The sequence below is a fragment of the Acanthaster planci genome, linkage group LG21, assembly GCF_054643075.1.
Source record: "Acanthaster planci isolate LZ-2023a linkage group LG21, COTS_SCS, whole genome shotgun sequence".
NCBI lineage: Eukaryota > Metazoa > Echinodermata > Asteroidea > Valvatida > Acanthasteridae > Acanthaster > Acanthaster planci.
The window spans coordinates 3,925,591-3,953,058 of record NC_141797.1 but is presented as its reverse complement, the minus strand read 5'-3'; the positions used below and the strand labels follow the sequence as shown (position 1 = coordinate 3,953,058).

General features: G+C 38.9%; 1 protein-coding gene across 5 annotated transcripts; it reads right to left on the bottom strand.

Moving 5' to 3' along the window:
- Positions 1 to 290: 290 nt before the first annotated feature.
- LOC110981594 (uncharacterized) lies at positions 291 to 26,706 on the bottom strand. 5 transcript variants are annotated; one of them, XM_022239260.2, is made up of 13 exons: positions 26,396 to 26,706; positions 19,557 to 23,197; positions 18,931 to 19,001; positions 18,261 to 18,411; positions 17,459 to 17,619; positions 16,699 to 16,850; positions 14,301 to 14,381; positions 10,709 to 10,820; positions 8,745 to 8,822; positions 7,209 to 7,336; positions 6,304 to 6,420; positions 5,073 to 5,183; positions 291 to 3,748 (listed from the first exon to the last, which is right to left on the bottom strand). In XM_022239260.2, the coding sequence occupies exons 2-13, from the start codon at positions 23,176 to 23,178 to the stop codon at positions 3,661 to 3,663; spliced, it is 4,872 nt and encodes a 1,623-aa protein (XP_022094952.2). In that variant the 5' UTR covers positions 23,179 to 23,197; positions 26,396 to 26,706; the 3' UTR covers positions 291 to 3,660. The 5 variants fall into 5 exon arrangements, with proteins under 5 accessions (XP_022094952.2, XP_022094953.2, XP_022094949.2 ...); XM_022239261.2 differs by having other exon boundaries at positions 26,404 to 26,706; XM_022239257.2 differs by lacking the exon at positions 26,396 to 26,706 and adding an exon at positions 25,674 to 26,338.
- Positions 26,707 to 27,468: the final 762 nt, after the last annotated feature.

The following is a 27,468-nucleotide window of genomic DNA, read 5'->3' as shown; positions in this document are numbered from 1 at the left end:
CAGTATGCATTTTGCCATCAAGTGAACAAATTGACATTTGACAGTTTCCTGAGCTAGCTATAGTTAACAATTTTACTGCAAACACTGGTGCATGTATTGAGTGTATTCGCATGTCTGGATTCGTCTTTTCAAAATGACACTGATACAACTCTTTTCATCTCTCTCCAGAATCAAGCCTGAATGCTGTTATTCCACTTTGACCATGTGGATACCAATGTGAAATGTTATTAAAAGGGCCTATAAAAAGTAATTTGTTTGCAATCCTCAAAGAAGAACATCCTGGTGTCCCATTTAAACTTTCTCATTTTTATTTGACCATTTTAAAATTATACTGGTGTAAATTTCCTTATTCCTAAACAAATAGTGTTTTCATTGTGGGCAGAAACACAATGATACAGCTGTATTAGCACATAGTTGCTGGAAATTTGCAGTCACCATTTTTTCTTTTCTTCGGGGACCGACTGTTAGGCTAGTGAAAGGCAGCAAATAACTGAATGAAAGAAATTATTATGAACAGAAAACCCCTTAAATGAACAATGTCTTTCAAAATGATATCACAGCAACAGTGCCCTCAGATGTCCAGATACTAGAGAAAGTTGGACAACATAAGTTTACAGAGGTGCCCTTTTCAAACTAAAAAGTGGTGTCAAATGGTTTCTTTACACAGAGAAGTAGGAAATTACACATGAATAAAGGTAAATTCATCGCATGGATCCTTTAACCTTCCGGTTTAACCTTCCTTCACCTTGACTACTGTAATTCTTGGCTTAAACACATTTCCAATCCTTTTTGAAATCAAATTCTCTGTAGTCTCTGGTCGATAAAAACAGAATCCAGTCTAGTGATTTTTTAATACTTAAGCAGTGCATAAGGCACAAACTATACACAGCATAATGTTTATAATATAAGACTACTTTCACAACAGAGAGCCCATTACATTATTGAAACCACGCTTGTATAACCATTAGTATACATATTGCTTCTATGTGTTGATATCTCAAATGGCATCCAAATTACTTGGTTATGACCAGAAATGATAGTAACATACACACAGCCAAAGTGTCAGAGACAGGAAGTTCTAGCGTCCATCCATGTTTCGATATTTACTGCATGATTATTCAATTTCACTTTACAATCGATATCACTGATATGAAAGTTTTCATTTCAAAGTACATATGTATAAAAAATCTTAATGCTGGGAATGATATTAAAAATATCAAGAACAAATCAGATTATCGACAAAATTAATTTCTAGTTACATGTAATGTGGTTATTACCCATTAATTAGCTTTGAAATTATAAGCCCAACCTAGTGGCAAAATAGCCGGTGACTGGAAAAGAACCACTGTAAATCATCATGGACATCTGATCCATGTTGTAACTATACTCTGTAATTCATGGCTTCCCCTGCCATGCTAGACCATCACAATGGATACACTATAGTTTGCAGTCAAAAATATCGTTTTCATATTGGTCTTTCCTAAGGTGTTTTATCTTTCATGGATATATTACAATAAATAACAAACTGTAGGTAGCAAATTTTATTTCTTGTTATTTTGCCCTGTATGCATGAGCATGGGCTGCCCTGCATGAACCATGATCTGCACTGAGCCAGGAATAGCATGCAGGTGAATTCAAAAGCCAGGTTCCAGTTTGGTTAATACATGGCTACTGCAAAGACCCAGGAACTGGATTATCATTGCACAGGCTACAAGTGGGTGATTGGTAAGGATCTGATGACTTGTCTAATCACAACGTTAGTGAACTGTGTGATGTGCACACCATCATATCCTGACATGAAAGGACGTAGTGCCTTGGGTAGTAATGACTCATAAAAAGTTTTGCGATATTTTTACACCGGTATAGGACTGTTTTGGCAGTAGTATTTTTTCGTACTGGTTGAACAAACAGAAGTACCATGTGGGCATTTTGAGTCGTACAATTTTTTTCATACATAATATCCTATTTTCTTGGTGTTACTGAAGTGCTAATTTATTAGGAAAAGGAATTTTGAGGTATTCAGTTATGAGTTAATGAGAATCTACTGTACACTGGAATATATATGAATATGCTCAATATTGGATTTCCAATTATCGATTAGTGGAATCCTGTTATTGATGGACCCTACTAATGACCTTCAATGAGGGGTCAAGTCAAGTAAAATTGAATTACCCAGGCACAAATAAGCCCTGAGTCTAGCATGTCAAGTTAAAACTTGGTGAATCAAACTATAATACCAAAAAAAAAATATTCAGGGTACATGCCAAGCCTTATAAGTGTTGTAAGTTCAGATATATGCATGAAATAAGGTCTTATTCACTATGGCTTGAATGAGTCACAACTAACGTTACTTTAAGGAACTCAAATGGCCTTAAAGTGGCCTTCAACAATAAAAAGCCATGAGCATTTCAATACAGACTGAAAGGATTCACTGGAAATGTTGATGTTATCATTATCATTAGAAATTTCTTTTTATACAAGGTTACATTTTGGTAAAATATGTTCACCTAAAGCACAAGGGAAAATCTAAGTTAACTTGAGCAAATATTGTATTGTTTGCTTTACCGGTATGCACTGAGGCTTTTCATGCATTGTAGAAATAAGGATTTGACCATTTGTTTTGTTCAACAACTTAACTTCATATGAAAAACCTTGACAGTCATGTAATGCATTGCATTTGATAAAACAGCAGGGGGGAGTTGGAAATTAGGTTATTTCTTATTGAAATTTATAAGCCTGTTTGTACACTCAAGCATGTATCTCTGTGTTACATGTCTGGCTCTGCCCTTTCTTCAAATGGCTTGTGTTGTTTGATACCTTTTCCAGTGAGTACTCTTCTCATTCAACTTGCACAGAGTTTCCAACTGAGGAGATTGTGCCAATCAAGGATTTCCTTGACTGTTCCTCTTTATTTCACAACAGATGATCCTAACTCCAGAATACCTTTCAACCTGTTTTCCAGAGAGGGGGGTAACCTTGCATGTACCCAGCTTCATCCACACAAAGTTTAGACAACCTGCATTATGTCATCAGTGTTTTCACGAAGTGACAAAAACCCGGAAAATCAAACATTTTTTGATCTGGAGTTTTTCTACCATTTTACTCCCTTTGATCCAAAGAAAAAAGTAGCAGAGTTTCAAAGCAAAATGTTGTTTACTTTCCAAGTAACTGTAAACAGACAACTGACAAGAAACTTAGTCTCTGTGTTTCTCTGTTTTCAAGAAATTACAATTTAACAATTTTCTTCAAGCGTGTATTTTTTCACGAAGTGACAAAAGTGTGTATCATGTAATAAGAAAAAAATTAAGACCTTCGGGTTTGTCTGTTTTCGCAAAGTGAAAGACTGTTATTAGTTTATTAATGAATTATTCTTTAATTAAGACAATACATCTGGACATAAGTATAGAGCATTTTCCAAGTGGTACATTTCATGACTTTGTAAAAAATTCCTTAATTGGTAACATAAAAGTGATCAATAATGTGCACTAAAAAGGCTCGTATTTTCAAACGCATTTATCTTGGATTTGAAGTTTTTGTCACTTGGTGAAAACACCGACAATGTGGACCTCTTTTGTTCACTGATCCTCACTGGGTACATGTATATAACATTTGTACACATGGAACAGATTAAAACTGACAACCATGGATGGTTACTCATCCTTACTCAAACTGAAGACATGGATACTGTAACTTCAGCACACCCAGATTTCGTAGACCTTTCACACCATACAGATGCAGGGTATCCAGTCTTAAGGAGAGAACATAAGAAAACTTCCTAATGAGTATGTAATATAGTGTGAATTGCTTTGTGTGCGTGTATGTATCATAGTATGATTGAACAGGAACACAAAGGGTTCCTTTTTGTCTTTGTTAGTCAAGCTTGTGTTTACAGCAGTCATCTTAAGGGCCATTCAAAATTTTCAATGTTTTTAAATTTCGATTTTTTTTCAAATTTTTTGATCCACCCACCCCCATTTTTGATTAACAAAAAAGTAACGTTGGTCATCCAGTATGCAAACTCCCGGTCCAGCATGCTACATGAAATCGCATGCGTGTACATGTACAGGAGAAGTAACTACATAAATGTGTCTCTGCACATACGGCCACATGGAGTTGTTGGTCTGCCTCTTTTGCACTGGTGCCCTGTAGATTTTATGTTTCATCAGTTGGCATGTTGGGAATGAGAATGAGTGAGCAGCAATCCATGTGTGTAAACTGATAACGAGCAACTCGTACCCTGCTACCTTTGCAAAGATTGACCACTATGAACTTCTGACTCACAGAAGCCTACTGAAAAACCACTTCCTCCTGTGGTCTTTTATGCCAATGCACATGGATCATTCACGTAATAAATATGGGAATGAAGTTAACAACGTTCATACACCTTGGACCATTGGCGTGCGGTGGTGGTATGGTGCATAACCTTGGTGTGTGTGTGTACATACATTACGTGCATACATATGATAAACCACGGTTGTACATGTCATGAAAATCGGTTCTTTTTTGTTTTGATCCTTTTTGGGTTTGGTTGTTTGTTTTATTTTTATGAAAAATATATTTCAATTTTCAGTTATTTCCTTGACCCTGCCTCCTTTTCAGAAAAAAAATTGAAATTTAAAAACACTGGATATTTTAAAGGGCCCCTTATGTACACCTGTTAAAACTTGAAAAAAATAACACAGTGTTACATTAACAAACAGAATCACTGTATACGGCCATGAGCCACTGGTAAGGTTGGTATTAAGTACAACCATGTAGGCTTGTATGCTTTATTACCCCATTCTGAATAATTACTACATGAAGTTTTTAGGGTACACAAATGCACAAAAGGTAAACTATGGATAATTTTGGCAAGACAAAGGAAGCTTAAGGCCAAGCTCTTACGTCCAAAGTGTATGAGATCAAGACAGATAGAGTGCTTTCACAGATGCGGGTATATGTCCATAAAAATAGGACTCAAGATCCAGTGTTAAGTACTCTAACACAAGTCTCTGAGTGCAGACAAAGCACTTCTATGGCTCTCCAATAATAAAGTTTCTAACAGATAATTGTCTTTTACTTTTCTCACTTACTTTTTGCAATTCTTCAACAGTTTGACAATGGCCATTTCTGTGATGTCCTTGCAGCAATTGAAACGCACAGCCACCAGGGTCTTGCTGCAGTAGTTTGCCAGAGCTGAAACACTTTAACAAAAGAATAATACATATTTAAGTTAAGGACCTTATTTGATGGTGATATTATTCCAAGGAACATTAGTTATAAAAGAACGGTACACCTGCATGGAATCAACACACCTGAATACTGGTAGCATGTGGCTACAGGAGTCAGACTGTCTCATCAGATTCAATAACAAGAGTGTGCACACTGCATTTTGAGCTTTTTTTGGCTGAGCAATTTCACTAGAACTATTATTTATGAAAGTATCTTTTCGAACAATTGAACAATGCATCCATGCATGTGACAAACAGGAAGGCCAAGTTTGGGCTGCTTGTTCTCGTATGTTCACAAACAGCTCCATTTGTTGTTCGTGGGTCAGCAGCTCAAACGCCAGGAACGAACAACCGGTTATCACTAGTCTGTGGAAAGCAACATGCAACTCGGCAGCGTTCTTGAGCATTCTGCAAGAGTTAATGTTTGGACATCTGGACTAACTTCTCTTCCAAAAAAAAAATTCCTTTCTTTCATATTATATTAAGGTTAATTTGTCAAAACTTTCCATTGTCTCTGGCTTCGTAAGCCCTCTTGAAAGTTTTTGTGGCTGTTCAAAAATCAAATCTCACAAGTTTTTCTGTGTGTTCGTGTAAAACCCTGACGAAAAGGTGGTGTGTGATCCTGTTCCCAGAACTGTGGTCTTGGGTTTTCAGGTTGTGTTCCCCGCTGTTAGAGCCCGAGAACACAAAACCCATGTCAAGAACAGGTCGCCCAAACTTGACCAGAGATATACCCACATACATGTAACTACAACTGGTGAAGACCTAAACCTTAAATGTCAGATTCAGATGTATCCTTGGTCATGTGTACCACCCCACCATATGAGTGTGAACCAATGCATGAATGCTGTGTTCTCAGCACCACAGCTTTCAGGAGTAGCCATATTAGTAAGTAGTTCACAATTGGAAATTACAAAAGACACAAAACATTCCAGCCAAAAGAATCTCACTAAATGTTCACTTTAACCAATGAAAAATTATAACAGAAGAAGAGAAGAAAAGATGGAGACACAAACTTTATGTCATACAATGATCAATTTTACATAAAATTTGACAAGTAAATCTTTGTTTTCAAAGAGCATTTCAAACATACCTTTTGTTATCAACACCTGTGGAGCTGACATCAAGAGATGTCAGGTTATGGCAACAGGTTGCCAAGGAACGAACACCTTCATTACTGACTTTCTTGCAGCCAGATACATCCAGGGACCTTAAGAAAAACGTAAGACACAATGTAAAAATGTACATGTTACTGAAGGCTGGGGAAATGGAACTGGATGGCACACAGCTACACTAAGCAGGCAGTCAGGACTTCACACTCTGCAGCAATACCCCATTCATCAGCAAATACTGTATGACAGGCTGATCAACACTAGAATACATGCTGACATAGTGCCAAGAGCTAATATGAACATCCAATGGACTGCTGTACATGTGTACGTGCACATGTAGTGTGTACTTGCAACCTTTACAGTAAGTCAGCCAAATTTGCTATTCCATGGAAAAGAACCTCCAGAAGTTTTCTTATTTATGCAAGATGATATGACCACATTCAACTACACTTATGACTATTCTATTTTCCTACAAAGGTCTTCATTGAGAAACCAGTTTAATGAAGTTTCTTTCTTTCCTAGACATCCACACTGTTGGGCTGTGATCCAAGCATCCCCTCATTCCCTCACTGGTGACAAGAAGACAGGCTGGGTTACCACTTGAATGTCACTGCCTCTATGTGCCTAGTACCCATACAATGACTGTGAGTTTGGGAACTTTTAGATGACATTTAATTATACAATATGCATAGTGTGTCGGCCCAAAGGGTTTGCTATTCATACATGTAGGTTCTAAAGCAAAGCCTACTACACAGCCAAAATGGAACCTACACATAATCTCAATTGAGCAAACAACAGCAAACACTGCACGTCCTTCAAGCAGCATACACAAAACAGATTGCACGAACTTCTCACTGAAGACAAAGGCAACAAGACAGTCCTTTACCTGATTGTAGGTAGATAGGTAGCAATTTCAACCAGAGAGGCATTGGTGATGTGTGTGCAGTTTGCCAGGACCAGAGTCTCTAGATATTTGCAGTTCATTACGATCTTCCTTACACATGTATCTCTTATCTGTTACAAATCATAACAGAAACATTGCCCAAAATATGTATGACATGCAACAAATTGAATTGGAAAAATAACTAATGAAAGAGGATATCTCATAAAATTCTATCTAATCTGCATTGACTCAAACAAGTATCAGTACATTTCATTAGAACATTTAACGCAACAAACGTTAACAAACTGATGAACAAATCTCCAGGGCACAGTAACGGTTACCAATATTTTCCAATGTATGCTTCATGCAACTGTCTCTAATCTCCAACAAACTGCAGTGAGAATAATGACTGGATTGAAAACTACATGCACACGTACATTCATTGCAGAGACTGCATTATACAGAAAAATTAAAATATTTAATTCAAAAATAGAAATTTTACCAAATGTACAATGAAAAACTAAAACATTAATCTTTGACCTTTGAACTCTGACAAAAGACACCAAATCTGGAGGTTTATTAAAGGCAGTGTAGAGGATTTGCATGAACTGCAATTTGGGGGGTTGTGGATTACTTTGTGTGTCATTTCATGGACCCGTTTCAGTTTTTGAGTTCACTGCTTTGAGGAAAATCAAGAAACATGCTGTTCATTTTTTACACTCAAAGCCTAGCTCATGTAAGTTGTCTCACAAAAATGCATGGGCCACGCTGAGACTGTGGAATTAAGACTGTTTCACCGTGCAGTGAATTGACTACAGTCACTGCATGACCAAGACATACTGGTACATTGTACATATGCAAGATCGACTGTTTGCTCTTCACGTGTACGTTTGTCAGTCAAAAATGGTCCACACACCATCAATGCCAATCATGAACACTTTATATATCAACAGATGTGACTCCTACATGTAGCCTTGCATTTTAGGTATAAGAGATACTGTGATTGGAAAAACAGAAAACTTAATGTCTTGAAATTGGAAATTTGGTTCAAGAAAACTGGGTTGCACCAGGGGGAGCAACCATACCATTATTTTAAGGGGTGATACCATGTTGATATATTCATGTCAGATAAACTTCCACACTTTCATAAAGAAACTATTATTTCAAACTAGTCCAAGTTATCTTTTGTGCTATTAGTTATGGTTATATATTTTATTAGTTAGTGAGTTTACGCATTCCAAAACTGCATTGGCAATATGTACTTTACCCCTTAATGTAGACTCTCCCAACAGCTCAACACTTCAACCACACTTTTGTGGCACCGGTTAACAGTTGTGGTATTTGAACGAATTGTATTTTCCAAAAATCATCCATCAGGACATCTTCAGAAAAAAATATTAAATTTCTCTTTTCTCGCATTCCTGGTGGTAAGATTTCAGATTGTCTGACACTGTACTTAGTTTACATTGAGAAATTTCAAGATAATTTGACAGTCCCATTTTGGTATCTTGCAAATCATACACACAGTCCGTAACTGACCTGTTTACAGCCACGCAGGTCAAGGTGCTTCAAGTTTCTGAGATAGCAAACAAGCTGGCTAATACACTCATCTGTAACCTACAGATACAAAAGAAATTGCAATTTAGTAACACCCTTTTCAGACATGCATTCTGGAGTGCCGCCAAATCAAATTAAAAGCAAATTTTTGAATTAAGTACAGCAAAAGTTTGATATCTGAAACAATTAGGAGTGACCAGGCACGCTAGAAGGCGTAAGATTGACACTTGGAGGCTCTTGGAACGACACCAGAGCAACTTGGTTTCAGTTGTCACTCTTTCATGGGCCAAACCCAATGCAAATATATGTATTATGTTCATCTGTCTGAAACCAAATTTTAATTGGGTCAACCCGAGTTGCTCTTAGTTCTACTTGGTTCGGTGTAACCCTAGAACGCCTGTCTGAAACGGGTGTAAGTTTGGTCAGTAATATTGGTGACAATATCCAACTTTGGCAACAGCTGGTAGTTAGACATACATACATGTACATGTATATGGGAAAAGTTTGTAGCTCCTAACCAGGGACATCAAAGGCTCACGTGGTATACAAATACTGCATGGTTTGAGAGGGGGAGAGAAGTAGTGGAAATTATTGGTCCTTAAGTGTAGGTTAGCTTGAGTACCTCTCGTTGCGAAGCAGAGGGAGGTAGTCTAACCATAGAGCTAGGAACACGCTGGCCTTCAACTCAAAATCAGTAATTTTCTCTTTTTTCTAGAAATAAAAACTAAACAGCATTGGCTTTACTACACCTGTACATTTGTTCATGAGCAAATTGACAAAATAAAATTCAAGGTCAACATACAACTTGTTTTTGAGCCAATGAGTTCTACATGTCTGGTAAGGACTACAACATACTGGTTCCGTGAAAATTACATGTCAGACTACAAGTCTGGATTTCAGAGGGAATTATTGGTGCTACCAGAAGAAAGTACCATACAGATACTCACTGTGATGATGTCACCTGACATGTATCACTTCTACTTCCCTGACATGTGGGGAAATCGGCCAATGATTTGCAACAATTTGCTCATAAATACTTATGAGGTACGGTATAGTAATCCAGCTACAGTCATACATTTGCATGTAGCCTTAATGTAAAAATGTACATTCATCACTGTAAAGTTCCACTTTTCTAATGAGGCATTTCAAGAACATTTTCTGTCATGTACATACATGTAGCTCCTTAAGCTCAAGTACAGCTTTTCATCAAAACTATCTCCGAACTACATTGGAACTCTTCTGAGCGCCTTGTGCTGTAAATTTGCAGTCCAAAATTGCTAACCATGTACTATAGCGGATTTTGTCCTGAAATATACATGTACATGTATGTCTTGTGTTCACATCACAAATGATGCTTCATTTCTGAGTTGGCAAATCAGCAAGCACATGACATCAGAGTACCTCTTGTGTGTTCCATGCCACAAAACAAGACACCTGATCACATAGCAATGATTTCCCTTTGGAATGGTCTCCCCTGGCGACATTTACACTTTTCTCAATGATGTACATGTATACCATTCGTTACAATCAAGGACAGCTGGTAGACTGTTTTGGTCTGTCCACTGTCATCCTAACTCCAAATAGTTTATGGATGAGGAGATACATGTATCAGGAGGGCAGTCTGGCTTTTTTTGTCATTTACAAATATGGGGGTGATTCTGATCTTGCTGTCAAAACATAAAGCTATACAGGCAACTCATGAAGGTTTGATGCACTGTCTGTTGCTTAATGTTGTTTATGCATACACTACAGGTATATGCAATGCCAACATGCTGGATTTTACCATCTTTCAAATAAGGTAATGTCTAAATTCCTTGGCTAGGAAAAAAAGTAATGCAGGTGTCTATATGAATGAGACCCACCATTTGGCAGCTCTGTCAATTTCTTCCTTACTGCCTCTGGTGCTGGGTATTCACAGAACCAATAGCCAATAGTTGCTTTCTTACCTTGTAGCACTGGCCAATGTTGAGGGTATGAAGGTGACGACACTCGCAGCCAATGAGCTGAAGGGTTTCTGGAGACAGCTGCACACAACCCAGGACTTCCAATACCCGCAGACTAAATACAAACATGATGGCAAACACACAGGAAGTGCCAGATTAACTGGAGGTAATGTTGGTTGACACCATGAAAATGTTGCCATCCCCAAAAATTATTGGAATCATCTACATCTAAAACATATTCAAAATATCCAGATACTAGTGATGTTTAGACTGATAGAGCAAATGTTTTACTCAATATTGATTCGTCAGGTATGCAAAAAGAATTAGAGGTCATTCCTGTGGTTATACAACGCTTGTGGAGAGGTGGTCCGTGGGTGTTCCATGTCTCTTTGACCAACAGGATGGCGTGATTTGTTGAATGTGTGTGTGAGAACACTGCCACTGCAGTTATGGCATCTAATCAGATTAGTCTACTGTATAAATCATTCCAATTTTGGTCGGAATCTAAACATGACTCATGGCTAATTTACAAAAACACAACAAATCATACAAAATCACAGCTGAAGTAATGCTGTCTTAAATGTCTATGAAGATTGGATACAAGAATACCGTCATCATTAAAAAGAATGGGCCGTGTCCCAATTACTTCCATGTCCAAAGAATTTTCCACTGTTGACAAGATTGGATTTAGCAGATTCTTGAAAAAATGCTTAAAGACTTGGGGAACAGATACACGCTCCAAGCCTATGCTGACATTTTGTACAGGCTGACAGTTGTGGCCAAGTTCACTTGTTATTAAGGTGTGCTCCCATTTGGATTTATTTTAAGGTGAAACATTAATTCTACCTGCATGATTGGTCAAATGGCACAATGCAAACGTCTGAAGTGTATCTTCGCATGCTAATACAAGTAATAGTAAGCTGCCATGCTACTGAAGTGGTTATGTTACACGACTGAAATCTCATCAATTTCTTCCCCATTACCAAAACTAGTTTCACCTGAACAAAACTGGTCAAATTTCCCACATTTTAATTGGTATGGTATTTTGTGAGGCAAACCCATGAAATACAGCAATGTGTGTACATATGTACTGCTACACATGAGATGTCAGTGAATCATTATTCACACAAGACATAAAAGCACACACGGAAGTTTAATAGTAAGTGCTCAATGTTCCCATTGGATTAACTACTGCACCTCCATGGAAAGTTTCAGGGCGATTCCATGGGAAGGTAACACGATTACGAAAACAACACCTTTTTTTCATTCTGAAGCAAATATGAGAGGTAATTTGTTGGCTTTGATAATTTTCTAAACTTATCACACCTTGATTCTGTAAGCAAGACGTTTGCCAAAAAAAGCCAGTGTCATCAGTTTTAAAAATATCATCAAAAAGTGTGACGCGATTTACCATGTAACGCGAGTGACCACCATGTAATGCGAGTTACCACCATGTAATGCGAGTGACCACCATGTAACGCGAGTGACCACCACGTAACGCGAGTCACCACCATGTAATGCGAGTTACCACCATGTAACGCGAGTGACCACCATGTAACGCAAGTGACCACCATGTAACGTGAGTGACCACCATGTAACGCGAGTTATACTGACTACAAATGGAAGATTCCACCAGTATGAGCAATGTTAGACCTTTAACTGGGCTAGGGTGTGCTGAACACAGTCAGATGCAATGTTATGCAGACTGTGAGGCACTGAAACAATAGAGGGCAGCCTAAATGACCTCTGCCTATTGCGAAATACATATGTCAGCATGAGCGCATGCTTATTCTCTAGGCTTTCACTTTCAGTTTGTGTCCATCCAATAAAACCCAAAGTTTTTCATCTGAATTACTGTACCAGCATCAAGATAAAAGAGAGTAAGTGTATTTCATTATTTTTTACAAAGAATCATTGAAAAAAAAGAAAAGACTGAAATATTTATAGCAGTCCTAGGCCTACATGTATGTCAATTAAATGTCAGTGGTACAAGTATACATTTCCTGGTATTGTACTTCAGACCTCAATATTTATAGTGAAGTACAGTGCACTGCAAGCAATGATTTTTTCAATCCTACATTTCATTAACATTCTGAACTGCAGGGTATGAATGTGTGCTACCATGGATCTCTGCGTGTATCTTCATGATGCTACATGTGTAGGATGCCACTTTTGGTCCCCGTCCCTCCATAGAAAAGGCATTAAGTCTATTCAAATTATGACTTGCAACAATCAATACAATGCTTGAGCTGTGCTTAGGACTTACACCTTATTTTGTTGCAACTGTGAATGAATGAAGTCAAATAATGATTTTTTTTTAATTTAATGAAATTATTACGGTATTTACATTAGCTTTGTAAGTGTTACTTGCTTTAATATTCCCACACATAAACTGAACCTCAGGTGGAATTTAAAAAAATAAAACTGAAATTTATTGTGATGATTTTTTGTTTTATTTCCCACAGAGAGACAATATGCCTCTAACCTCTGCTGAGAAACAAAAACAATACAGACAACGCCTCAAAGCCACTGGCCAGTAAGATGAGCTCAAAGCACGCCAGGAAGTAGCTTCCAAGAAATTTCATGACTTTTTTTTGGACAATATAGGTTTATCGATAACATTATTGTTCTAGATATATTCATTTTACTATTTACAAAAGTGTGCATCTGTAAAAAAACTTAATATAAGATGCAGAGCTATCCAAAGAGGTAAATGCCATCGATTTGTGCCAGGCTGTTTGAATGGACATAATGTAACACGAGTTACCGTAACACAAGTTACCGATATAAATGTATATGCTCCCTGCGTTTTACTAGTACATTGTTTCTCAACTTTGATGTTGTTAACTTGTAAGTCATAATCCATTGTCAATTCAAGGTAGGAAAAGTTTTATCCAGATTGCCTAGTATGAGGAGACGTTACAAAAAGAGGCTTTCATAGAATTGACCATGTCCTTTTTTCGTAACGCAAGTTACCGAAATTAAACGATTCAAGAATCTCAAAATGTTTGTCATTTGATTTTCTATTTTAAGTCATTTAGTTGGTCTATGTCTACCCAGAGTGACAAGAGAAACTTGTAGTTCCTAATAATGACAGAGATGTAGCACATTATCCTGTAAATATACCCCTTATTTGTAACGCGAGTTACCATGGAATTGCCCTTCAGTAAATCCTGTTTGGCCTGTTCAGTTACCACGGAGTGAAACTAACAGGGATGTCAATTCTGCAGGTATTCCAATACGGCCGTTTCACAATAGTGCGCTACCGAGAGTTTGCAACAAGTTGGCCAATCACAAAGCGCAAAATTTGTCCACCCAATGCACATTTGGAAAAGGTCGATAAATTTTGTGCGTTATGATTGGCCAGTGTGTTGCAAACTCTTGGTGGCGCACTCTTGTGAATCGGCTGTATTAGACTTTTTTCATTCAACCACTGTAATTTTACAAAAAGCCACATGGGAACGTAGCTTTAGTTAATGATTTTTGCATGTTACTCAAGCTGTATTTTGTGCATATGTTTCCAAGCAAAATTGGTCAGTGGTTGGCAAATCATTGCTGATTAAACTTAGCCAGTGCTACCAAAATCGACACCTACCTCTTGCCATGCTTCTTAATTACACGGGTCAGGCATTCATCAGAAACCGACTGACAACCATTCAGACACAAAGATGTCAATCTGAAAGAAACATTCAATACTCCTTCACCATACATTTTCATGTATTCTGGCAGAATATTAGCTTCAACCAGATTCAAACCAAGCATCACTAAAGACAAAAGGTATACAACCACATCTATCCAATTCTCGAGTACGTCCTCACTGGTGACTAATACAGAGGTTAAGGCAACAATCCAATGACATTGGTGCCTTATCCTTGTGGCCACCAAATATGTTCCAGGCATACAAACAACTTGGATGAAGCTCAATGCTGGATAGAAATAAATAAATACAAAGAGGAAGAGAGACAGGTGAGGGGGAAGAGTGTATTGCATGGAGAGACCCTTGCTGAACAGTAAACACCGGTAGGCCTCCCTGTTATGTTCATGCATGAAGCATACATGTAATTGTGCTTGACCAACTTGAGACTTAATCCCAGTTAAGATCAAAATGAGTACAACCAGTTTCATTGACTTCTCTACATGACTTGGGTTACAGCATACAGGTGGTTCAAAAACCCAAGTTTAAAGTGATTCTGCATCCACTTCCTGAAATTCCAAGGGCTTGGTTTTTACCTTGTCTTAATAGGTACAGTATTTACTTTGCAACAATTCAAAAAATGGTAGGTCTAATTTAACTGGATCTCATTCTCAACATATGGCCCCGGCAGATGGCATGCATGTACAAAACTGACTTGTCCCCAGGACATTCTAACCTTTAGCTTCAGTCTTCAACATGCTGCTGTTGGTTTGCAATGCATGTAAAGTGCCCTGTCTTGCATGTGTTTCACTGCATGTTACATTATGGGTGTGCCCTTCTGTTTGCAGCGAAGGAATAATCAATTTGCTGTTGAAGTTTTTTATTTTACTTGGAGGGCCTTGGCCTGTAAACTCTGGATTTGACATCATCCCAGAGCCAAACAATCTAACAGAGTAAGGTCTGGTGACCTCGGCAGCCATTCTAACACACAGCAGCTGGTTAGGAAATGCTTCTTGAAGCCACTTGCCACACATTACTTTTCTACACATAAGCAGCAATGTTACAAGATTTATTGACAGATGTTTCAGACAAAGCAGGGAATACCCCAGAACTTTTAAGGACAATGACTATTAAAGTGGGCCACATTGTGTTCAAACATGCTTATGTTCAATTATGCTTATGAGCAAATGAAGCTCCCCATGGACAAATCAGTTTTGCTCATGCAATGGGCCATATCATGAGATCCAGTTTAAGGTTGACCTACCATTTTTTTCAGGATTACTGCTAAAAAACATCCTACTCATCAACACTATTTAAAAACTAATATACCCTGGAATTTCAGGAAATGAGTGAAAAACTACCTTAAAGAAACAATGTGATGAATTTTTCTTCAATAAAATCCTTTTCCTTGTGTATGTTTTAACTCTTTTTTGATGTATGAAAACTGTTTGAAAATTTTTAAGAGCTAATCTTACTGTTAAGTGCACATTTTTTTAACATTCAAATATGACCACATTTTTCCAGACGAGTCTTTGAAAATATTTTTGAAAAGGCTGCTTGCTGTTTTATTGCCATATGCAGTGCTTGCACATGTACAACAATAAATTGCCAAATGAAATGGAAATCTTTGTTAGCGAAATCTAAAAAGTTTGGCAATTTTTTTTATGCATAAATCAACGCAACATTGAGGTTCAGTGCTTGGGATCATATCAGAGTTTTGCTCATGAACATGCAAATCCATATCAGCATAAAAAAAACAAAAAGGTCCCTAAATATAGATAAAAACAGCAAAGCAAAAATTGAAAATGAGTTTAACCAAAAGGTGCAATTTCAAGACTAAAGTAAACATTTCTATTACATGGTCCCTTTCTCTCGGGTTAATCTTGTTTTAACCACTCTGAACAAGATTTAAGATTTACAGAACGTAAACACAGCTTGGACTCTAATAATTCAACATCGTATTTGTGATGAGGCATTGCCAACTGTCATTACCAACTTCATTAACTTTTAGTGGAGCCTCTGCATGGTTGGGTTCAAAGACAAGCTGCACCTTCAAACTTCCTTGCTTGAATGAGTTCCTACATAATAGCATTAATAATCATTGTAGTCTTGACACCAGATCTTTGCAAGAGAAGTCATATTTTTTGTTCCAAATATGGCAAAAGACCAACTCAGTTATCCTTGTCCATTCAAACATTTTCCACTGCCACATTCCACATTGCAACTGTACGTAGGCATCATCATTCATTTAAGTCTTTTGTGCATGCATGCTGGACATTAATCCAAGCTGAGATTGGTCAGGACATCACTGAGTGGGCCCTTATGGATCCATCTATTCTAAGTAGAGGACAAATACTACCTATGACAGCTCTCACTAATGGCTGACAACCCATTGTCAGTGGCCTGACACCAGCTGGCATCCAATGACATCAGATGATGGCACCTGGAGGCATGTAGTAAAAGTGAATCACCTGTCAGCTCCCCACCTGTGCATCCACTCACATTCAGTTCCTGTTATGCATCCCGGAAAGAGAAATACATGTATGTATTAGAACCCTATTGTTCAGCCAACCAATGGTATGGTTTTCAGTCTCTTCAGCTCCAAGTTTGGCTTTTTGTGTTGTAAAACTACAGCTGTGCCTCACAGGATACGATCTTTGGAGGAAAATTACAACTGCATATTCAAAGCCATCAGGTACATATGTGCATACATGTGCATGTATTCATCCAAATACCATGAAATGATGACGTCAAGAAAATTTGGAATCCAAAATGCTCATGCAAGTGGCAATCTGTAGGAAGAGATGTCATTCACAAGACACCTATAACCACTTATGAAAATCTGGCCAGGAATTATTTCGCCTTTTCATTTTCATTTTTAGCAATAAAAATATTATAGTTTTCCGTGTATTTTCAATTCTTTTCTATAACAAACAACATTGGAGCTTTACCTTAATTTGGCTAAAATAGTTGACACAACTTTTTTCTATTGCTTTATGAAATTTGGCTCCTCTTGTTAATAATCATATTCTTTTCCGTCAAAGACTGAGAAATCACATCCAATAGATTTCATAATGGAACAAACATGTAAAGTATATATCTGTTTTTATTCCTATTACCTGGAGTGTGTCAGTGCAACTACGGAAGAGATTACGCAAGCCATTCTCAGTGACAATGTTACTATGGCACTGAGTGAGTGACAGGTTCACTGGATGTCTCTCCCCAATCTGGGTGAGTGAAAAGTCACTCAACTGCCTCTTGTGAAGCTTGATGGTTCTCCCTGCAACACAGACATATATCCATATTTGCAATTACTACTCACAACCAGGCATTCTTGGGGTTCATATTCCAAGTGAAAGCATGCAAAACTTTGTAACGCCTTAATATTGCCATATTATCATACATATTGTCCTCCATCAAAATTGGTATGATACACTGAACTAGTCTCTAGGCATTTGGCAAACATAAACTGGGCATGATGATGATAAAATACATAAAAAATCAATTTATGATGAAGCACTGCTCTAATTTAATCACTTCGATTTACATTTACAGTGAAAGAAAATCAAATTTGATTACTGTACAAAGTATGGAAACTAAAAGTGGTTGACTCTGATTAGGTCTTTCTTAATGGACGGCTAAAGTTCACAGTGAAACAAGAACAGAGCAGAAGGGGGCCAACGCTGCTACTGCTCTTACATTTAGTTGTTGGCCAGTATGTTCTTGAGAGTTCAAGAGACAAGTATTCAAGGTAAATGGACTTGAATATTATATTCCACAGTAGTACGTTTGATTAAATACCGAATGTTGAAATTGAAGTGTTTTGGTATATACTGGTGTGTAGTTATGGTGAGAAGAAAATTGTAGAAGACACACAACAGTTTATTGTTAGTACAACAGCAGAATGCTGGCCAGACTTACACAGTGAGTCATCCATTACAATACGATGGAACCTTGAACAACTGGCAGCACAATGGATGAGATCTTTGTAGCTCAGATAACGGAAGACATGGAGGAGAATCTCATCTGGAAGCAGCTCCCAAATGGACAATCCGTCATTACCTCGAGGACTCTGCCGATGGAAGAGCAAAGACAAAGGTATAAGGCATGACCCTAGACTGTATAAATGTGAGGCTACATGGAAATGGGGTATGTGTAAACACTAGGTTGCCAATTTTGGTATTCACTGAAACTTTTTAACATATTCTGGCTTTTAAGGGAAATTGTAGTCACTCTAGCAATGTAGCACTCACAAAAGAAAAATATTAGATTCTGGCTTTAAGAGAAAATCACAGTCATTTTAAGAATATTACATTCAAGGGAGAAATCAGTAAAAATGACACTTTGTAAAAGGGGACAAAATCATGTTATTAGTAACCATAAAGAAACTTGAGCAACTTTCAGAGAATAAGTGTCTTTCCTTGATCCGCATGTGTTTCTGCCACAATTGTGCATGAATGCAGATCTGTTGTCATGTACTAAAATTAATAAAAAATAATCTTGACTCTGAGCTACAGTCGTTTGGCATGTTGGGCAAAGAGGGCTCTGCATACATAAATTTAATCTAGTTTTATCTTCACATGTGACTTACATCACTGATGAGCTTTAATGTGAGTGGCAGCATGCTATGGCTGGCATTAAGAGCCCTGGATGCGAGACCCTCTGTGAATAAACAATGACAATTAGTGGTGGTGGTGCAGAACTTGTTAAGAATATCACAAAATCCTGAGGACACAATACTCCAGTAACCACATCCTTTATGAAAGTATGATTTGGGTTTGTACCATAGCTTCTGATCATAGGGTCCGGATTCAAATCTACATGTAGCTGATGGTAAAATGTTGTGGTCTTGGGCAGGTCACTTTACCTCAATGTGCCTCTCTCCACATAGCAGTAAATGGGGACCTGTGGAGGCAGATATAGTTATTGTTTTGCCGTTTGTGCCTGATCTTGCAGCACAGGGTGAAAACAATCCCCAGGGTGATGTCTCAGGAATGTTCAGATGTTGTGAACCTGATGTGCAGGGACCGCGCCTTTGAATGGCATTGTTACAAACTGTGCGCCTTATATTGCTGTGCTATTATTATTATTTTTATGATGTATAATTTCGAACAAGACTTAGATTGTTTAACTTGGTTGATACAGTAAAAAGACCTGATATGGTGTACCAAAGTTGGTGCAATCTGGCATGTCCAAGTTGACTAGCAAACTACCTACCATCAATCTGAGCCATATTCACTGTCAAGAATTCCTCCTTCAGATCAGAACTCCTTTGCCTGCTGTTGACATCCTTTGAGTCTCTGCACTTCCAACTGGCTGACTTAGGTTGTGTCCTGTGCACTCTCATCCTTGGCTCTACCTCACTCTTGTGCAACGGTACCTGGTGCTGAGCTGATGATGGTCTCTTTCTTTGCATAACTGGTGAGCCTGAGGTGGAATCCTTCAAGGATGATCTGACACGTCCAACAGACTGCCTGGTGCCCCATGTTGAGCTGGACGTTGCCCACCTGCGGTTGTACATGGGCTGGTCAATCAATTGACCGGTCTTACTCTTGGACACAGAAGACTTTGTCTTTGCTGATTCCCGTCTACCGGTACCTCTCTTGGGTTCTTCACTACTTGGGAGGGGCTTGATTTGTTTCAGTTCATGATCCTCTATACAGCTAGACACACAGCCATTCTGAGGCAAGTGGTGATTGCTGAGGTTCACTTGAGATGGAAGGTCAAAGGTCCCTTTTTGCTCTGTCTCGTCCTCTTCAGTGGACTGTTGCAGCTGGTCTGACGAGTTGTCATGATTTGGTGGCCCAAAGGAGTTGTCATTTATACATGTAGTATTAAGGGGGAGTCTGCTGCTGTTGTTAGCAGCAAGCCATGCATCCACTCTCATAGGTAAAGCTTCATATGAATGACTGGCATCTCCAGCACCGGTCTCATCTGACAGCACAGGATCACCTGGGTTTTCAGACTCTTCAACAACCCCTTGCTCTTGTATGAGTTTGGGAACAAAACTGGCAATTTTATCCATCACAGAAGACTCATCATCCTCTTCCACTCTTGAAAAGTTTTTATCTCGGGTCTGAGCAGAGATTTCAATATCCCAAGCACTTCCTGTTGTCAAATGCGATCTAGTAGTAGCATCTCCACCTAAAGACAGATCCTTTAATTGGGCATTGATGGATGGCGTAACAGACTCTACTGGAGCATAAGGTTTGTTATGTCTCAGTGTGCCACAAACTTCACACTGGGATTGATTGTTCTGATAGATATTACTACAGTGTTGACACAATTTAGATATTTGCCTTTGTGCCACAATTACAGGCTCGGAATCTCCAGACGGACCAACATTAAGCACTTTCTCGGATCTTTTGCTACTGGACGTCTTAAAAATTCTGTTTACCTCCCGGATCTCCTTAGAGCTGACTGTGTCTTCCTTTTGCAAAGGAGAACTTTGGTAAGCCACATGTACATCTTTTTGAAATTTCTGTAGATTTTCCACGTCTTTCTCAACAGACCTGCTTTGACTTTTACAAGCTGACAATTGTCTGCGACTTTCTCTTTCTCGTTTATGGTGTTCCCTGATGCCATGCATGTGTCTTTCAGGGGTCTTTGGAGGTTTTGGACTTTTCTTCCCAGTAGTCAACTGGATTGTAGGTTTTTGTCGCTTAAAACTGCTATTACTTTTCTTTTCTTGTGGAGGATTTGGCATGAGCTTGGGTTTGAGATTCTTGTGGGCTTGCATATCCAGGTCAGAGTCTGTGCTCTGTTCTGAGCAGACAAAGTTTCCAATCTCAGTCCCTGATGGGTGTGGGAAAGGGATATTGTCAGAGCTTAATGCTGTTGAGTTTGAAAATAATTTCTCGTAACTGGGAGGTGGCTTCCTCACCCTGTCATCTTCACTTTCTTCCATGCTGTTTATGATGCTTTCTGAACTGAGCTGCGACTTGTGCACATCATGGGAAAACTGACTGTTATCATGGACTTCAAGTTCACTGTGGTTTTCTATGGGTGTTGCATTTTTTGGCTGCATGGTCAGCCAAAGATCATTCAAGTCACTTGGGCTGTTATCTGCGTTGTATTGATATTTCTGTACAGGATGTGTAGAATCATCTGAGATTTCAACATGCTTCACTTTGTTGTTCACATAAACTTGTTTCAGTGGGGACAATGGCCTCTGCTGAGGTCGATGTGTAATCAAGCCAAGATCTTCATCATCTGTACTGTCTCCAACCATTCCATTCAGATGGTCTGTCCGACTTTGGTCTGATTTGCACTGGATGTGCAGCAGGGTTGCATCATGATCTGGAGTGTTATGCTTCTTGTCTACAAGGTCTTGGTAAAGTCCTAGGTCTTGTAACTCTCTAGAGGTTACACTTGGGTCTGCCACTTTGGGTCTGTACTGTCTTTCTGCAGTGCTTTCCTCAGTAGTTTTTGATTCATGTGCTGGAGCAATGCCTGTATCCTGCTCAGCACTAAATTCCGCATTCACGATCTTAGAATAGCCAGGAAGTGATGACAATTTCTTTTCTACAAGCTGCTCCTCCTGTTTTTTCATATCTTTCTCAAGTACATTTGGCTTGAAGTCATTTTTGGTGTTCTCTCCAACAGACTCGGTTAATCTCTTCTTCTTCTTCAGATTTTTGCTCAAACTCTGAATGTACTTCCTCAAGATGTCATCCCCTTGTTTGGCTGCTTCCTGTAATTCTCCAAGGTCAAAGGTCATTTCATCATCCAGGTTATCATTGCTTGCAATTTTATCTTGCTTGCCAGTACAATCAGCATCAGTGTCTTCCTTTTCTAATTGTAAAATTGAATGGTTAGCAGGTGGTGCTGACAAGGATTTCGAGGCACCAAGAAAATCTGTTTTGGATGAATAAACATCCATTTTGCTGGGTTCCTGATGCTTTGCAGTGGAGCAGTCAAAAACATGTCCATTCTTCAAGGATGATATGTCAGTTGCTTCTCCACTTGATAAACTTTGATAATCAGACTTGGACATAGGGTTCAATCCAAACTCCTGTTCTGAGAAGTTGGACATGAGCTCTCCATGCATTTGTGCTCGAAGTTTTCGTACTTGGCTCATTTGATGCAAAATATTCTGGGCGTGAAGTGCATCATGTTCAGCAGCTACCTTGATTGCAGGTGAAACGGCTTCATCTTGTTTGTAAAGGAATCGCTTCAAATGCTTCATCCTGGAGTCAAGGTGATCATGCGTCCACGGTGAATTGCCCACTATCTTGCCTTGTGAATTTCTTATATGATGGTTTGTTTTCTGACGATCAGGTTTTTGTAGGTCATTAATGAGCTTACGCTCATAATCCATGGAGGCTGCATCAATGGCACTACTTTGCACTGGTACAGAAGGATGAAATTTGTCCAGTTTCTCTTTTGGAGTTTGTCCTGGTGTTCTGGGTCTTGTCCTATTTGACTGGAAAAGATTGTCAACATCACGCGATACATGTATCTCAAATTCCTGTGAGCTCAGCTTCTGATTGACGGATTCCTTTTTTGCAGCAACCAACTGATAACTGAACCCATGTTCTTCCGTTGATTCCATACTGTCAGAATTCAAACCATGCCTTCTGTTAGCATCAAGGAAGTCAATGTCCCGCTGAATCTTCTTGTGTGATTTTGGAATGGCACCAGTTTTGTTGTAGGCTGCACTTCCATAGGATTCAGAAGCCTTCTTTCCATCTCGCCCATTTAATATCCTTTCAGGGATAATGTGAACATTGCTACTTGGTTTGGGTTCTGTGGGAGGAGTTGGGGGATATCGCTGATCAAAATAAGCCAGTCTCCTCTGTCGCAGATCATGAAGCTGTGGTTTCCTTGCACTCTCCATTGTATCAATACAATCTAACCTATTTTTTCAATTAGAAATGAACATTACAAGTTAAAGTCAAATCACAGCGATGTATGTATGTATAAATGTTACAATTTTTAAAGTATTTTTGGAAGTGGTTCATGTATTACAGCGACTGAAATTTCTATTAGAGGGCCAGTAATTTTCCGAAGGTCATGAAAGCTTGTCAAAAATAAGTGTTTTACATGTACAAAACATGTAAAAAAAGAAAACTGTTTCATTCAATGAATGCTCAAAAATTGGGGTGCAATGCAATCTGACATGGCTTTAACTTAAGCCAAGACCAGATTACAGTCAGCCCTGTGTTCAGTTAGTTTCCTAAAAATTCTTACGAATATGATCAAGATAAAAGCACAAATTATCATTGACAAACACTGCTAGTTAACAGACACAGATATACATGTAGGCAGTAATAATCTATGTAGACATAGGCCTAACGTTACAGACTGTAGCATTTGGGCACCAATTACCTACAGTACATGTAACCCCCGCCTCCGAAAATGCATGAGCCAACATACATGTACATGTACAACAGTCGGCCATCAACTTGATACACACATAGTGTGTTGCATAAGAAGTACATGTGCATGTATGTTGTGTGTTTGGATCATTATCCTCAGGATAATGGGAGGGAAGTGAGTCACTCAGTCTAAAATCTCAGTTTCATAAAATCATAAGTTTCGGAGAGGTATGGATCAGTTTAAAGAGTTTTTGGGGGGACACTCGATTGAGAAAGTGGAATTTTTCACAGTAAGCATGGTACATGTAGGCCTAAGTGGCAATTAAGGAACCTGGACAGGTGATTACATGTAGGTAATCATTGATGCTAGAAACCAAAATTTCAAAAATAGAAACAGTTGGAAATTGCCCGTAATCACCTGGTAATGATGAATTATCTTAATGATCAAATTTCATTTCATTCATTTAATGTCATTTCACGAGAGGGCCTGCATGGAGCGCCCTCACAGAGGACATGTGTAGTTATTTAGATTTAGATGACAATGAGGCCGAGTTCGGACGGCTAGTTAATTTTGCAAAACTTCCCATTGTCTATGGCTTTGGAAGCCATCTCTCTACTTTTTGCGGCTGTTCAAAAATCAAAATCTCATGAGTTTTTTCTGTGTGTTCCTGTAAAACCCTGACGAGGAGGTGGTGTGTGATCCTGCTCCGAGAACAGTGTTCTTAGTTGTGTTCCTGCCGTTCGAGCACGAGAACAAGAAACTTGTGTCAAGAACAGGCCCCCCAACCTTGACCTGAAGTGCTATAGTGTCTACTCCAGCATATTACTCAGGAACAAAGACCTGTCCTCTGTGAGGGCGCTCCACGCAGCCCCTCTGTTTATTGTTCACAATTGGAAATTTACCGCGAAATTGATGTTGCATAAAATACATCCACTATTTAAAGGAATAAAAGTAAAAATTACACAAATAACAATTACATGTAGATTACCGGTACATGAAGGTTAAAAATATCGCTATCCGATTAACATTATGAAAAAAGGGGGAAAAAGGCCTTAAGGGCCTAAGCCTATTTATTAACATGGGAAAGACATGTAACAAGGAAAATTATAAAACTTGATTGGGTCAACCAGCAACTCATAAATAAAACCCATTGAGAAGCATCAGCTGTGTAGAGGTGAAAAAGCATCAGAAGATAAGTGCCTAGTGTCCCAAATTCCATAAATGCTATATTGAAATTACTAAATACATGTATGCCTTTGGATGATGTAGTTTGCAGGAAATTTAGCGCAATTCCAATTCGGTCGTGATTCATGAATGATCTACTGTACGTTCGTCTAGTAGCATGCAGTTGCACATGTGTGAAATGCATAGCAACAGACCACCCCTTACGCATGCGTGGAAGAGCTGTGGGCGTGAACAGAAAATTGACAGAATGTCAAAGCTTTACAGTCAATGAAAATTTGTAGTTTTGGGGCTGAGTTTTCTTTCAACTCAAGTGTTTTGAGTACGGCACCATGTCGTCCACGCATGTGTAAGGGGCGGTCAGTTGCTGCGCATTTTGTACATGCGTAAACACGTTGAACATCCGCCATGTAATAAATTGACGGCGCAAACACCCGCAGCAGGCACTTTGCCGAAAATCATGCTGGCCCTCAAGATCTCTCCGGGAGATTTATGAAGATTTTTCATTTATATGTTTGTCAAATCTGATCTTAAACATGCTGAAAATGAAGAGCAAGAAAGTTACAACCGAACTGCAAACATGATAAAGGTACGAGTGGTCTTAACTCGAGGTACGAGTTGTCCAAGGTACGAATTGCCCATGGTACAAGTCATCCAAGGTACGAGTTGTAATAGTATTAGTAGTAATTCCATGCCTAAGATTTTAGTCAAACTTTCAACTAGGTCTACTGTACTGAGAATGAAGCCACTTGAAATTTTGTGTTCTTAAGAAAAATTTTGGTCGAAGTACGAAGTGCGCGAACTATGGTGACTCGACTCGTTGATACTTACCTGCGTAGTCACATACCAACATAGTACATACAGACCAGGCAGTAGGCTACCTACACGATGAACATGTAGGCCCTAGGCCTATCATGTCTATGATGATGATGTGCTCAGTGCTGGGAGGTAGGCAGTACTACTAGGGCCTACATCTTCAAGTTAAAGTCATCAACATGGAAGTTTACATCTGCACCTGAGTCTGCATGCTATCAGATAAATGATACCAAACCTGACAACGAGTGAGGGTTTCAAAATACGATAAATAGGCCTATTAAGCACACACATAAAAATAAAGTCACGGTGCCGATTTTGCCGCCATATTGTTTGTGCCGTTGTTATAGATATTTCGCCCCTTTGGAATAAGAATGGCGCTGCAGTTAGCCATATCACCGCAAAACAACTTTATAAGAGACATTTTGGAAGCATAAATGAGGAATATCTCTTCACAAGGATTTTCATAGTGTTAGGACTTCTTTCTTTCAAATTTGAAAGATAAGCCTTAAATTTAATAATGGAGGTATGATTTAATGTAGGCCTACATCTGTTGTTTTCGACATGTATCGCCTTCTCAAGTTTTTAGGGCCTAGGGGAGTAGGGGGCTGTAAACCAGTCAAAGGAACTGTTACGTGGCCTTTTCGAATATCCACATGCATTTAAATTCGTTCTGTATACAATCATAATTTTATTTTAGAATTGTAAAAGTATAAAACAGGTATTGTAAAATATTTTACTAGTTTACAGCGAAATAAGCGTCTGGAACCAGGCCCAAATCCATCGTGTTAACAGTGTACGTGTACACAGCGATCTGACTAATCTGTGCGGACGCGTTCCTGGGCCGTTTTCCAAAACTCGATTCGGCTCCGTCGGAGGCTTCAACTGTTTTTTTACTAGCTGACTTTGAAGCTGTCAGCGCAGTAATAAGTCTAACGATAGTGCCCCAAAACATCAAATAATATGCAAGAGAACCAAAAATTACAGTAATCCAATGTAAAGTAAACGCTTCAGGCCCACAATCGGGGATTGGTTTTGGGAACGAACGAACCTAAACGGAGACGAATTGAGTACTGGAAAACGGCCGTGGTGCATGTGCTGTGGTTTTACAGTCACTTCGCCCCATTCCACGTCGCCCCTAACCATTCGCTTCATACCTCATCGCCCCATCCCCGGCCCCACGTGCCCTATTTCCACTTCGCCGCGCTGTCCGTGCTCGAGTACATGTACATGTATGTTACAAGGGTATAATATATATAAATGGTCGAGAAAAGAGTTCCACAAACGACATGTAGTTATTATATATAATTAAATTAGTGTCGGCGGCGTTGTCCGTTAATTATGGTGAATTAATACATAATTTGGACTAGCATCCGGGTTACTCTCAGTCCTCGATTCTTCAAGTTTATTTCAAAGCGACACACACAATTTTATTCATATCGTTCTGGTAATTGTCGATGCATTCAGACAGCTGTACCCGGGCGATCGGATCATGGAGAAATAAAACACAAAGCTCGGCGCGCAGGAAATTTTGTGGAAACATGCTTGCTCCAAATCAAGCAAAACAACCTAAATTTAAACAGATGAACACAGAAAATACACATATATACAAAATACAAAGAAATAACGTGAAGACATCTTGTAACATCGATTTTTTTTTCGACGCGTGAAGGATCACGTAACATGAGCGGTCGCCGCGGTATGAATAGACTGGTCGGCACACTCAATCACGCATTCCCTTACACGGTGTGGCGCGGCGGGAATCAGCGCTTTGCGCTCGTGGTTTACCACAGCGACAACGAAACACAAAGAA

What these genes read in the sequence shown, in the direction of transcription:
- LOC110981594 (XM_022239256.2), bottom strand. An exon ending in GAATATGGCTCAGATTGATG is followed by an intron (nt 19,002 to 19,556) that starts GTAGGTAGTTTG and finishes GTTTATTCACAG; the next exon opens with AGGGTCTCGCATCCAGGGCT. An exon ending in ACCTATCTACCTACAATCAG is followed by an intron (nt 6,421 to 7,208) that starts GTAAAGGACTGT and finishes GTTTTTCTTAAG; the next exon opens with GTCCCTGGATGTATCTGGCT.